This window comes from Scyliorhinus canicula, chromosome 1, assembly GCF_902713615.1.
Source record: "Scyliorhinus canicula chromosome 1, sScyCan1.1, whole genome shotgun sequence".
Classification (NCBI taxonomy): domain Eukaryota; kingdom Metazoa; phylum Chordata; class Chondrichthyes; order Carcharhiniformes; family Scyliorhinidae; genus Scyliorhinus; species Scyliorhinus canicula.
This window is the reverse complement of record NC_052146.1, coordinates 66,055,733-66,070,061: the sequence shown is the minus strand read 5'-3', so window position 1 is coordinate 66,070,061 and position 14,329 is coordinate 66,055,733. Positions and strand designations below refer to the sequence as shown.

Here is a 14,329-nt window from a genome sequence, read left to right as displayed (position 1 = left end):
CCCGATGTTGTCGCAATTTAGCGCCTCCTCAATGGTGTGGGTCCGCTCCGAGTCCGGAGGGTTATCGCTGGCCATTTCCATGGCTTGTGGTCTCGCCACCCTCTGGCCGTCCTGATCCGCAGATTGGGTTGGGGAGGATGGGACTCCCCGCTGATTGGGCACCCTCTGTCGTGCGGCCCCGAGTGAGGTGGGGGCAGATGCCTGTGTCCTTCTGCAGCCAGACAGCCCTGGTCGTTCGGCATCACGTCCTAGGGAAGAGAATGAGACGGGTTATTTAGATTTGCTCGGCAGGCCGCTGGACGGTCCCAGTGGGCAGGGTGTGTGAAGGGACAGAGGATGGGGGAGGTATCCCAGTGGGCAGGGTGTGTGAAGGGACAGAGGATGGGGGAGGGGTGGGTGTTTGTCAAGGAGGGTTGTCTCACTTGTTGCAGCTCCGCCAACCTCGCATAGCGCGACATCCCGGGTGGCAGACCCCCCAACAAGGTCCAGTGCCCTCTGCTCAAAGGTGGTGAGGGGGTGCAGGTTGGGCGAACCCCCTCCAGTCTTGTGCCGCTCACGGTTGTTGTGAGCGGACTTGGCCTGTTGGGGGAGGGTACATAGGTAGATCATTACAATACGGCAGGTATCAGCAGTCCGTTCAGATACTGGCACAGTTTGGGGATCAAGTTGTCATAAGACGATTGCATCTCTCCACGGGGCCAGAGCGCTGGGTCTGTGACAACTTTGTGAACCACCCTCAAATAACTCTGCCCCAATCCCCCTCCACCCCCCCCCCCCCCCGTGCCAGGGGGGGGGGGGGGAGGGAGGTGGGTGATTAAGTAAAGGGGGGGGGGAGGGATGGTTGTGACCAGGGGGCACCTTCTTGGCACTTACCCTGGCAGCCCTGGTGATGTCGGAAGCTTTTTCCGACATTGCTCTGCAGAGCGAGGGGTCTGCCCCACAGCACTGACGGCAGCAGCCACGTCACGCCAGGCCTGGCGTACCGCGCTGGCAGGTTGGCGATGCCCTCTCCGCGGGCGGATGATGCCCCTCCTCTGCTCGACAGCATCGAGCAGCGTCTCGACATCGGCCTCCACAAAACGAGGCGCAGCTCTCCTGGGCTCCGACATCATGGCCTACAGATTCTGTGCTCACCCGCGCCTTTTTACGGCGTTGGGCGTGATCGTGTCGTCGCCGCGTTCCGTCGTCATCGCACACGTGATTGACGCGGCCGCGTTACTAGCCCATTTCCCGGAAGTGAATGCGTCGGGAAATGGACCCTTCCCGACCGTCGTAAAACGCGCCCGTTTTTTACGACAATTTCACGATTTTTCGCGGGTGCGGAGAATCGCACCCAATATTTTTTAAACTTGGATTTTAACTATTTCCCTACAGTGAAGTTCTGAAGTGCATCACCGCACCCAAGAACATGCAAGGATTCCAATCCCACAAAAATAGTACTTGTTTATAAGTTGACCTCCTACTTTGTGCCTGAACATTTGGACTGAAAAAGTTGACATTTTTACGAGTATATACCTTGGTGGATGCTAAAATGGAATTTCCCAGATTTACTTCTCCTGTCCCCCAATTAAGGTATCTTGGGGTTTTATCTTTTTTGACTGGTCCAGGGAGTAACATGGTTTGGGGTGGGATGGAGAGTGTGGTACTGGCTGCCTAGGCCAGGCTGGATGCACCACCAGTAGGGAATGTTTTCCTGCCCATTATTGTTCATACAGCATTATATTGAAGAACAATAAGAGTAATTCCTATGAGATTAATGCTATTAAAGAAGGATCTTTTCTGTTGCTATTGCATTGAATACAGTACAAAATATTTCTGATTTAAAGTTTTTAACAGAAAGTTCTTTTCAAGGATGACACAGGACAAAGTTTAAAAAGTGCCAAAAGTTAAAGTGTTGGGCCGAACCATTTTATCGGTTTCTCCTTTGCATTGTTGTTATTGATGTCCGGTGACTGATCTTATTCTCAATGTTTGTGTTGTGTCAAATCTCCAGTATGTACAGAAATTCATTAATGAGACGTGGGAGGTCCGATACAGCAGTGATCTGGACAGAGATCTGCTGAGACTTCTGTGGTCCATAATCGTCTCATCTTTCACCCTGGGTGGGTTTCTGGGAGCCTGGCTAGGAGGACCCCTGGCGGTCAGATTTGGTCGGTAAGTCTGTGTTTGTTCCTGTCTGACTCTGTGGGCCCTGCCAAAAGTCAATGGACCTTTGAGTAGCTCACCGTGTTTTATGGCCCCGCTCCCTGCCGTGATGGGACTGCAAACTTCCACCATGAGTGCTGTCACCACTGGTCATAACTTACACATCGCTTCATATTGTGCGGGTCACCAAATATACGTACGGCACGGTAGCGCAGTGGTTAGCACTGTTGCTTCACAGCTTTTCACAGTAACTTCATTGCAATGTTACTGTAAGCCTACTTGTGACACTAATAAATGATCCAGTGATCTTTACTGTTGGTGTTTATTTTCCACCATAAATTGCCAGATTTTGGATTGGAAAAATTAAGTAGAATTTCCGAGGTGCTTCCTCGTAACCTCTGAGTGAGGGTAAGGGGAAGATTGTTGGAAACTCCTGAGAAATGGGCATAAGCATCTGTGTACTATTATGGGCCTGGGCTGAGAGAACACAAAAGCATATTATGGAGTTCACCTGACCCACAACATTTAATAGATTTTGGTTATGGGAGCACAAGGGCCCACTTTACAGGTGTGATGAGAACTAAAAGTATTTTTAAACAAAAACAATTCTTTGAATCCAGTTAACATTTTTATAAACACACAGTAAACAGTTTATTAACTACCAACACACAAATAATCCCCATAGATACAATACTCTATAGATAACTCTTAATAGCTTTCCAAACAACATTCATAAGTCAAAAACCCTTTTTAACAAAGATAGCAGGTTTGCATTCCTTACAGAAACAGGTATTACTTTGAAATAATCAAGTGATCTGGAGACATTCTTTAGCTTGCAGAGAGAGATCAATACATATCTGCTTGCTTTGAATGCAGCTCTCCAACTGAAAGCGAAACTAAAACACAGATCCAAAAACAGCTCCCAGCTCAAAGCGAAAGTAAAAAGCCGAGCAGAGCTCAGCTCCACCCACACAATGACATAACTGCAGCCATTTGATAAAACACACTTTTCTTAAAGGGACATTACATGACAATACACTATTTCTGTCCGGTGTTTCCACCATCACATGCCAACAGGATACATCTCGGGCACCCGCAGCTACAGATGGAATTCAAGCTGCATCTAGATTTGTAGAGTTAGTGATATTTTGGATCGCAGAACCATCACTCTTGCACCACATCATCCCAACTTGCAATGCTGCTGGTAATTTCCTTCTCTTGATCTTATTCGTGGTCCAGTTTCTCTCATGAGATCTTTAAACCCTCTGATTTTTGGTTCTCAAATTTAAAAGAATATAACCGCTCAAGGAGTGGAGGCTGCACCACCTTCTCGACCACCTAGGTCTGGCCAACAAGTGTGGCCTACATCCAAGTGAAATTATCTCAGAACCTGATCTTCCAAACATGGGCGCAAAAAAATCACAGAATCCGTGTAATGAAAACACAATCTTGCTTATTCAGCCATCGTCCATTAACAACCCTGAGCAAGGCCCACATGTCTGTGTAGTGTGCCGGGGCCTACTCCAGGGCAGAGCGAGTAGGCCAGAAGCTAAGTCAGTACCAATAGCTACCAGAGCGCTGCCCCTTCACATTATGCATTTATTAAATGTTGTTCAGCAGCCAATGTTCTGTCCAATGCCGTTTACTTCTGTGTTTCAGGAAGAGGACGCTTTTATTCATCAACGTCATTGTTCTGGCTGGATCTGCTTTGATGGGAGCGAGTAACCCAGCCGGCACATTTGAACTATTAATAGTTGGACGGCTTCTCGTGGGACTGCATTCTGGTACGGGGAAGCCATGGCAATCTTTGCAGAGTTTACCAGAGAATTCAACAGCAGTGGCCGCTGAACGAGGCCCTTTGAAATGCCAGCACAATCCATTTTTGTAAAGCTTTCTACTGTTGACAAACCCATGCTGCTTCACATGCTTGCGGGTTTTAAGATATTTTACGTTGCTAATGCTCTCAATGGGCTAAAGTAGAAGGATTTATTAAAAATAAACGCCACTCTATTTGCCGCTGTGTAAGAAACCCTTGATTTGCTGGCATTTGAACAACAAATTCTGGGAACTTTGACTTTCAGAGTGGGGTGGCAGGGTCACTGGCGCGGTTCACGTCGCTCCAGCTGCTGATCCTGTCATGAATTGGGCGCCGTGGGATCCGCGCATGGGCAGTGGCTCTCTTCAACATGCTGGCCCCAACGCAACATGGCCTAGGGCTAAAGGGGCTGGCGTGGAAGAAAGGAGGCCCCCTAGCCAGAGAGGCCGGCCCGCCGCTCGGTGGGCCCCGATTGCGGGCCAGGCCACATTGGAGGCCCCCCAGGGTCAGACCCCCCTCACCCCGCACAGGCCACACCTCCGACCCTTCCACGCCGAGTTCCCGCCGGCTGAGAGCAGGTGTGGACGGCGCTGGCGGGATTGGGTTTTTTACGACGGCTGCTCGGCCCTTCCTGGGCCGGGGCGGGGGGGGGGGGGGGGGGGGGGTGGCGCGTTGAGCAGCCCCCGACCGGTGCCGTGCCAACCATGCCGCCGCCAATGGTGCCGATTCTCTGCCGGTCGCGGGGATTCTCCGGCCCGGCCCCGGACTGAGAGAATCCCGCCCCCTGTATTTAAATCAAGCAAAAGAAAGAAAAAAGGGCAGCACGATGGCACTGCTACCTCACAGTGCCAGGGACCTGAATTCAATTTGTGTGACTGTGCGGAGTTTGTACGTTCTCACAGTATCTGCGTGGGTTTCCTCCCACAGTCCAAAGATGTGCAGGTTAGGTGGATTGACCATGTTAAAATTGCACCTGAGTATCCAGGGTTTTGCAGGTTAGGTAGGGTTACGGGGATAGGGCATGGGAGTGGGCCGAGGTGGCGTACTCTTTCAGAAGGTCAGTGCAGACTCAATGAGCTGAATGGCCTCCTTCTGACCTAAAGGGATTCTGTGGATTCTATGGAAAATAAGTACCACTTCTGCATCAATTTCAGATCTCCTACATTGGAGAGCCTGGACAAATGCCCTGCCCTGCTCTTGATCTAGGATACAGTAGGTGCACTGGAAACAGTTTGTGGATTCCTCTGTTTCTTACTCCATTCCACTAACCCCTTCAGGGAGCCTGGAGATCCTGTCAACCTGGTTGAGATCAGAAACTTGGAAAGTGAAAATATTCTTCCACAAACATGAATTCTGCCCATCGAGTCACTGGGTTGGGGTAGTCTGCAGCATACTGTAATCTGGACCCTGGACATCAGTGCCATGAGTGAACTCTGGCAGGTGTCTACTCTAGGGTAGTATTTGAAGATTGCAAAGTGTACAAGCAGAGGCACCCATTGGCCAAATTCTAATAATTTTTATTTTCATTCAACTCTTCTTCGCAGGGGTCACCCTCTGTGTACAACCCATGTATTTGGGAGAAATTGCACCCAAGGCTCTGAGAGGGACAATATCTTTGGGCTCATCAATCGCCATAACTGCAGGAATTCTTATTGGACAGGTGATGGGACAGAGGTACGTTTGGTAACATGGGCCCTTTATGGGGCGATACTTTGCAGGCAATGCGACTGACCCATAGCCTATGGGGACAGAGCGTACGAATGTTAGCCAATCAGGTGTTTAGGCATGGATCTCACTGTTGAGATAGTGTCCATGATGTGTCAGAGTAATCTCGGGTGTCGAGGAGATTAGACCTGTGTAGTAGTTGTACTGTCCAGTTTATAAAGTTCTTCTTGGTTAAGAATACTGCCTTGTCGTTTTGCTTCACACCACCATTGGCGACGAGATAACTCAATCCAGTCAAAGAAACCTCAGTGAAAATTGTAAGGAGCAAGTGTGGCTCTCAGAGTCCTGAAAAGGTATAAGAGTGGGCAGCACCATAGCATAGTGGTTAGCACAGTTGCTTCACAGCTCCAGCGTCCCAGGTTCGATTCTCGGCTTGGGTCACTGTCTGTGAGGAGTCTGCACGTTCTCCCTGTGTCTGCATGGGTTTCCTCCGGGTGCTCCGGTTTGCTCCAACAGTCTAAAGATGTGCGGGTTACGTGGATTGGCCATGCTAAATTTCCCTTATTGTCCAAAAAGGTTAAATGGAGGTTACGGGGATAGGGTAGTTACGTGGGCTTGAGTAGGGTGCTCTTTGTAAGGGCCGGTGCAGACTCGATGGGCCAAATGGCCTCCTTCTGCACTGTAAATTCTATGATCTATGATTGTCAGCATTCAAAGAGCGATGCCATTATTCAGGAAAATTGATCTGTTTGATCCGGAGGTTGAAATTCAGGGCCAACATGTCAAAAGTCCTTGTGTATGGGCGGCACGGTAGCACAGTGGTTAGCACTGTTGCTTCACATTGCCAGGGTCCCAGGTTCAATTCCTGGCTTGGGTCATTGTCTGTGCGGAGTCTGCACGTTCTCCCCGTGTCTGCGTGGGTTTCCTACGGGTGCTCCAGTTTTCTGTCACAAGTTCCGAGAGACACGCTATTAGGTGAATTAGACATTCTGAATTCTCCCTCCATGTACCCAAACAGGTGCCAGAGTGTGGCGACTAGGGGATTTTCACAGTAACTTCATTGCAGTGTTAATGTAAGCCTACTTGTGACAATAATAAAGATTATTGATTATTATTATTATTATTAATGCCGAGATGCCGATGTTGGACTGGGGTGGGTACAGTAAGAAGCCTTACAACAGATAGCTAAACATTTGCTCACCCACTACTGTGGCGGCCGTCCCTGTATCAATCTCCATTTTAAGTGGACGGCCGTTGACGACAAGGACATTCTCAATCAATATCAATAATAATAATAAACCTTAAAACCAGGTTGAAGTCCAACAGGTTTATTTGGAATCACTAGCTTTCGGAGCATAGCTCCTTCATCAGGTGAATGCAGAGGTAAGTTACACAAACACATATATAGACAAAGTCAATGATACAAGATGATACTTTGAATTTGCAGGTAATTAAGTCTTTACAGGTCCAGATGGTGCAACTGGAGAGAGGGATGATCACAGGTTAAAGAGGTGTGAATTGTCTCAAGCCACGACAGTTGGTAGGATTTCACAAGCCCAGGCCAGATTTTGGGTGGGGTTAACATAGTGAGACATGAATCCGGGGTTCCAGTTGAGGCCGTACTCATCCGTTCAGAAAGTGGCTATCAATTTCTGCTCGGCAATTCTACATTGTCGTGCATCCTGAAGACCGCCTTGGAAAGCACTTACCCGAAGATCAGAGGCTGAATGCCCTGGACTGCTGAAGCGTTCCCTGACTGGAAGGGAACATTCCTGCTTAGTGATTGGCGCACGATGCCTGTTCATCTGTTGTTGCAGCGTCTGCATGGTCTCGTCAATGCATGAGTATGTACTGCATATCTGGTGGGTAGTGTTCTCACGTGTAATCACCACCAGGTACGCGGTACATACTTGTGCGACTCGGCCAACGTTATCTATCTCATACGCTGCAGGAAAGGATGACCCAAGGCGTGGCACATTGTAAGACTTATTATTATTGTTGATATTGATTGAGATTGTCCTTGTCATCAACAGCCGTCAACTTAAAGTGGATGTTGATACAGGGGCGGCGGCCACAGTAGTGGGTGAGCAAATGTTTAGGTACCTGCAGGGAGGGCTGCAGCCTGTGAATCTCAGCAATACTTCAGCCACCTTAGCCACCTATACTGGAGTGGCACTGAAGATATTGGGGATGGCATCCATACCAGTATGGTACCAACATCAGTCAGCCAAGCTGCCTTTAATCGCTCTGAAGGGAAAAAGGCCTAGCTTCATGGGTCGGAATTGGTTGAAGAAAATGTAATTAAATTGGCTAGAAATATTCAGTATCACCGACGGGATTTTCCAGGAACTTATACAAAAAGTTTGGATGCATCAAGGGAGTCACATTGTCATAGATGTTTACAGATGTAAACAGGCCCTTCGGCCCAGCTTGTCCATGCCGCCCAGTTCCTATCACAAAGCTAGTCCCATTTGCCCATATTTGGCCCATATCCCTCTATACCCACCCTGCCCATGTAACTGTCTAACTGCTTTTTAAAAGGCAGAATTGTACCCGCCTCTACCACCGTTCCAGATGCTCACCACCCTCTGTGTGAAGAAATTTCCCCTCTGGTCTCTTTCGTATCTTTCCACTCTCACCATAAACCTATGCCCTCTAGTTCGAGACTCCTCTACCTTTGGGAAAATATGTTGACTATCTACCTTATCTATGCTCCTAGTTATATTATACACCTCTATAAGATAACCCCCTAAGCCTCCTAAGCTCCAGGGGAAAATGTCTGAGCGTATCCAGCCTCTCCTTATAACTCAGACCATAAAGTCCTGGTAGCACTCTCGTAAATCTCTCCTGCGAGTGAAAGCAAAAGAGCCATAAGCAGCACCAAAGGTTTTTTGTGCCACACCAGTGCCTTATGCTCTAAACCAAAAATGTAGATCTGGAGTTGAAGCAGCTGGAGAACCTGGGATAATTAGTCCAGTTTTCAAAATGGGCAGCACCCATCGTACCAGTGTTGAAGTCGAGCCTGTGGTGATTGTAATATAATGGTGAACAGGGCAGCTACAGTAGATAAATATTCTATCCCTAGGATAGAATTTATATGCCAAGTTGGCAGGGGGCCTCAAAAACACCAAATTGGATTCAAGCCATGTGTACCAGCAGCTTGAGCTGGAAGATCAGTCAAGAAAGTCAATTATCATAAATATCCTCAAAGGCTTGTTTCAATATACGAGGTTACCCTTTGGCATTCTATTGGCCTGAGCCATATTCCAGAGCACAATGGAACGTCTCTGCAGGCAATTCCAAAGGTTGTTTTGTATCTGGATGATGTCCTAGTGACAGGAGCAACACCAGAGGAGCACAGAGTGAATTTAGAAGAAGTCCTCAAGAGATTTAAAGAAGCTGGTATTCGAGTAAAGTGACAGAAGTCCATGTTTCAGGCTGATGAAGTCACATATTTAGGTTTCAGAGTTGATGTGAGGGGATTGCACCCACTCGAAGATAAGGTAAAGGCAATAAAAGGGGTCCCAGAACCAAGAAATGTCAGAATTTAAATCCTTTTTATTGATGGTCAATTATTACGGCCGCTTTTTACCCAATCTGTCTGACATTTTGGCACTCTGCATCAACTGTGGAAGAAGCAACAATATTGAAAGTGGGAAGATTCCCTGAGGAAGTCTTTCAGTCAGGTCAAACAGGCCCTGCAGTCGATGGCCTTGCTGGTCCATTTCAACCTGGATAAACCCATCACATGTCATGCATCACGCTATGCCATTGGTGTGGTACTCCTGCACAAAATGGAGGATGGTGTAGAAAGGCCTGTTACTGCTGCATCCAGGACACTGCTGGGAGGAAATATTCCCAGATCAATGAAGAAAATCTGGCGGTCATTTATGCCGTAAATAAATTTAATCAATTTGTTTATAGCCGGCAGTTAATTATAAACCATTACTTGGCATTTTTCATGAAGGTAAATCTATCATGTCAATAGCATTGGCTCGACTGCAAAGATGGGCACTGTTGTTGGTCGCCTACACGTATGCCTTTCCACTGCCACAAACAGTATCACAATGTCCCGCTTCGGAAGAGATTTTCCTGGCCTTAAACGTTTTTGACACTCTACCTATCTCATCCATCCACTTTAAGACATGGGCCAACAGAGATTCTTGTCAAGTGTTACCTGGCAGTGTTGTTGCCATGACTGGGCCAGTACCCTATGTCATAGACCTACAGATATGTAGATGCCGGCGTTGGACTGGGGTGGGCACAGTAAGAAGTCTTACAACACCAGGTTAAAGTCCAACAGGTTCGTTTGGAATCATGAGCTTTCGAAGCTCAGTTCCTTCTTCAGGTGAATCGCGCGCCGAAAGCTCATGATTCCAATCAAATCTGTTGGACTTTAGCCTGGTGTTGTAAGACTTCTTACTGTGCATAGACATACAGGGCTGTGAAGCTAGAAAACATGTTGACTATTTGAGGGAAGAGACTGTCCCTGCAACCAGGTAGACCCTGTCCCAGCTATCAGTGTACCACTTGCTGTGTTGGTGGTATTAGAACCAGGATTTCCTCAAGCAGAATCACCAGGGGCTACAGAAGGAGTTGAAAGCGGTATTCAGTACGGCCTGTACTCACCTGCCCTTGCTGCAGACTCAAATGCCTCCAGTCTGGAAAAGCAGTTGCCTAATTGAGACATTCAGTAAGAGTTAGGAAGTCACCTGATAGACTTACCTTCGGAACTTTGCTTTGAGCTCCCTTACCTATAACCGTGACTGGATAATAGAACGGCTTTCTCTTGTGAGGTCCTCAAGCCCTCTTTAAATATTGTGGAGACACATTACAGGGGCAACCACAGCTGCGGCCTGTCTGTCCTACCAAATACTTCCAGGCGAGGTGGGAGAATCCCAGCCACAGGTGAGGTGGAAGAATCCCACCCACAGGCGAGGTGGGAGAATTCCAGCCACAGGCGAGGTGGGAGAATCCCAGCCACAGGTGAGGTGGGAGATCTCGGGCGCGATTCTCCCAAAACGGGAGAAATCGTAAAGCTGGCGTCAAACCCGGGCGGGTTTGACGCCAGCGCGCCCCTTCCCGACCGGGAACTGATTCTGGTCCCCGGTCGGGGCTAGCAGCCCGACGCCGTAGGCTCCGGCATGACAGGCTTAACGAATATCGTTAAGCCCGCTTGCCGGAGTTAGCGCCGGCTGACGTGTCATATGACGTCAGCCGCGCATGCGCGGATTGGAAGACTCCAACCCGCGCATGCGCGGATGACGTCATCGCGTATTTGCACGAAACCCGCGCATGCGCGGGCCGGGTTGCCCCTCAGCCGCCCCGCAAATGGATACTGCGGGGCGGCGGAAGGAGAAAGAGTGCGCGGGCATCGGGCCCGCTGCCCGCGATCGGTGCCCACCAATCGCGGGCCCATGGCACCCTTGGCACGGCCGTGGTACTGCCGTGCCAATCGGTGCCATGGTTATGAAAAGCGAGTTTGTGACGCCGTTTTTACGAACGGCCAGACCAGGTGTGTTTGCCGTTCGTAAAAACGGCGTAAAGGGCTGGGACTTCGGCCCATCGAACAGCTGTGAATCGCTGCCGGCCGTAAAAAAACGGCGGCAGCGATTCGGGTCGGGTGTTGGGCGGGGGGTGGGGGAGAATAGCGGGAGGGCGAGAAAAATGTCGGGAAGGCCCTCCCGCTATTCTCCGACCCGTCGTGGGGGTCGGAGAATTTCGCCCCTCATTCTGCACTGAGGAGTATTGGCCGGCGGAGCTCCTCAATGCAGAAAGCAGGACTAAGTGCAGCCTCGTCGGGGAGTTCCCCGCTGAGGCCTCGAATGGGAGCAGAATCCCGGTCGATAGTGTGGCGTTTCTCGGCGCTCCGAACACTGGGCAACACCCAACTAAACGCGGTTGTTATGGGATTCTGTTCCCTTCGGATAGTGTAAAAATCTAGAACTTTAATGGATTCTTTTGTGTCCCCATGACGCATCTACTTAAACATCTTCAAATATGAAATGAATAAAGCAATTTGTCTGTAATGCACTGAATACGTTTACACTAGTGAATGACGCCCCTGTACCGTAACTGCAGTTTTTTTGGCTGTTTTCTTGACATTGTAGGGAGTTGCTTGGGGGAGAGGAATATTGGCCAATCCTGCTCTCCACCAGCTGTATTCCCGCTATACTCCAGCTTCTACTGTTACCATGGTTCCCTGAGAGTCCTCGGTACCTCTTCATCGATAGAAAAGATGAAATCAAAGCCCTCCAGGGTAAGTACTGTTCTTGATTGAGGAATTCTATGGCCCAGTTTTTTAACACCACAGTCTAATTCTATTCTTAAACAAGGGAAATTCATGTGGTATAATTCCGCTCTCCTTGACATAATCTAACTTCCTTCAGGATGTTACAACTTCCATTGGATTCAGTCCAATCTCCCGCAGAACATGCCACTCTAATCAACACCCTGTGAAGACCTTTGGCCCATTTTACTGCACTGATAATGCAATACTCATGAAAGTTGATGTCGAATCTTCAGTACAATACTAATCAACACTGTATAGCTCCCATGGGATCCGGTCTAATTTCCTTCAGTATAGTCCTTGAACACTTGACACAATCCTACATCACTCAACACAGTCGAATCTGCATCTGCACAATGCAAATTCATTCAGCATCTTGCCCTCCACCAATCACCGCTACTTTGTCGAGCGTTCTTCAGTCTCCCTCAAATGTCTAAAACTAACAACGTATTGGAGCTCCATTCACCCTTAACCTTTGTACAGTCTGAGGCAATCCAACTTCGCAATGCAATTTAATACCAGTACGCTCAATTGTAATTCATTGAATCCCTACAGTGCAAAAGGAGGCCATTCAACCCATCACGTCTGTACCAAACCTCCGATAAAGCACGCTACCTGGGCCCAATCCCCAACTCTATCCTCACAACCGTACAGACAGCACACGGGAGGCACAGTAGCACAGTGGCTAGCACAGTTGCTTCACCGCGCCAGGGTCCCTGGCTCGATTCCCGGCTTGGGACACTGTCTGTGCGGAGTCTGCACGTTCTCTGTGTCTGTGTGGGTTTCCTCTGGGTGCTCTGGTTTCCTCTCACAAGTCATGGAAGACGTGCTGTGAGGTAAGTTGGACATTCTGAATTCTCCCTCCGTGTATCCAAACAGGTGCCGGAATGTGGCGACTAGGGGCTTTTCACAGTAACTTCATTGCAGTGTTAATGTAAGCCTACTTGTGACAATAAAGATTATTATTAACCCCACATAACCTTTTGGACACAAAGGGGTAATTTAGCAATGGCCAATCCACCTAGCCTGCACATCTTTGGACTGTGGGAGGAAACCGGAGCACCCGGAGGAAACCCACGCAGACACGGGGAGAACGTGCAGACTCCGCACAGACAGTGACCCAAGGCCAGAATCGAACCCGGATCCCTGGCGTTGTTAGGCAGCAGTGCTAACCATTGTGCCACCATGCCGCCAATTGGTCATTGGGTTTCAGCCTTGGCTCAGTGGTAGCACCTCTTCCTTCTGCCTCAGCAGGTTGCGGTTCACGTCCTACCCAAGAGACTTGAGTGCAAAATCTCGGCTGACATTTCAGCACAGAACAGAGGGAGGAAGGACTATCAAACGTATGAGACTGTAGCCACCTAAAATGGATGCTGAGCTACAAAATTAGGTCAAGCGCTAAGACCGCTGGGAAACAGACAGTTTAGCCAGAACAGCAGTCTGCAAAGAGTAGTTTGCATTCTGCAGCAGCAGAAACCAGTTTGGGCTCAGGTGAGAAGACCTTAGCTAGGTGCAAATGGCAAAACGCTTTGCATGCTAATGAGGCCATCAGACTTGAACACCCACACAATAGATACATTTGGTTCTGAATGGACACATTCTAATCAAGGCCCAGACATCGAGGCACCAGAAACCTCCAAACAAAAGGACATAAGAAATGCCCCCTCCATCACGGAGACCCCCTCGCATTGGGGAATTAATCCAGTATCGATCAGAAATTGATCCAATAGGTAGAGCCCGCCCGAGAAGAGGGAAGGACAATGGAACCCCTATAAAAGATAGGGACCTCGTGTTGTCCGGTCTGTTTTTCCGTGCTCCGGCTCTGACCGCTACTTTGAAGATCCACTGACTCCAGCCGTTGAGCACCAGCCGCCGAACCGTAAGTGCCAGTATGACGCTCGCTACGCGAACTAAGCCCGCTAGAACCCCCAGTGACCAGAACGCTTGCTGAAGGTTGCAGCCCCAAGACCAGGAAGAAGGCCTCGCTCCCTGACCTTGCCTGTTCCTGTTAGATAAGTATTCTGATTACTTTAGTTTAGTCATAGCTTAGTCTCTTAGTGTGTGCATGAATATTTATTATTACTGTATAATAAATATTATCGTTTGGACCTTACTAATCGGTGTATCGTCTTTATTACTTTGAACTTGACCTTGGAATACTAGTGACGTTGTCTATACGGCAACTGGCGACTCCTAAAGCTGAATAAATACATACAACAGAGCCTAGCGGTGTTAAGCACTTGGAAGTTAATACACCCCAATAAACGCGTTTTACGCCCATAGTAAAACGTGCAACAAGACCCAAGTTCCCACACACTATTTCAAAGAGGAGCTGGGGCGTTCTCCCAGTGTGCGGACCAACATTTATCCATCAACTAATATAACTAATGATCTGATTGTCATAACATGGCTGT

At 48.7% G+C, this 14,329-nt stretch overlaps 1 protein-coding gene across 3 annotated transcripts in view; it reads left to right on the top strand.

Moving 5' to 3' along the window:
- slc2a11b (solute carrier family 2 member 11b) overlaps nucleotides 1-14,329 on the top strand; it is a 109,609-nt gene that overhangs the window by 50,384 nt on the left and 44,896 nt on the right. For all 3 annotated transcript variants that reach the window (XM_038792070.1, XM_038792051.1, XM_038792060.1), the window contains exons 3-6: nucleotides 1,994-2,154; nucleotides 3,805-3,929; nucleotides 5,506-5,635; nucleotides 11,737-11,885. In XM_038792070.1, coding sequence (XP_038647998.1) covers nucleotides 1,994-2,154; nucleotides 3,805-3,929; nucleotides 5,506-5,635; nucleotides 11,737-11,885 — 565 coding nt within the window. The remainder of the gene's footprint in view (nucleotides 1-1,993; nucleotides 2,155-3,804; nucleotides 3,930-5,505; nucleotides 5,636-11,736; nucleotides 11,886-14,329) is intronic.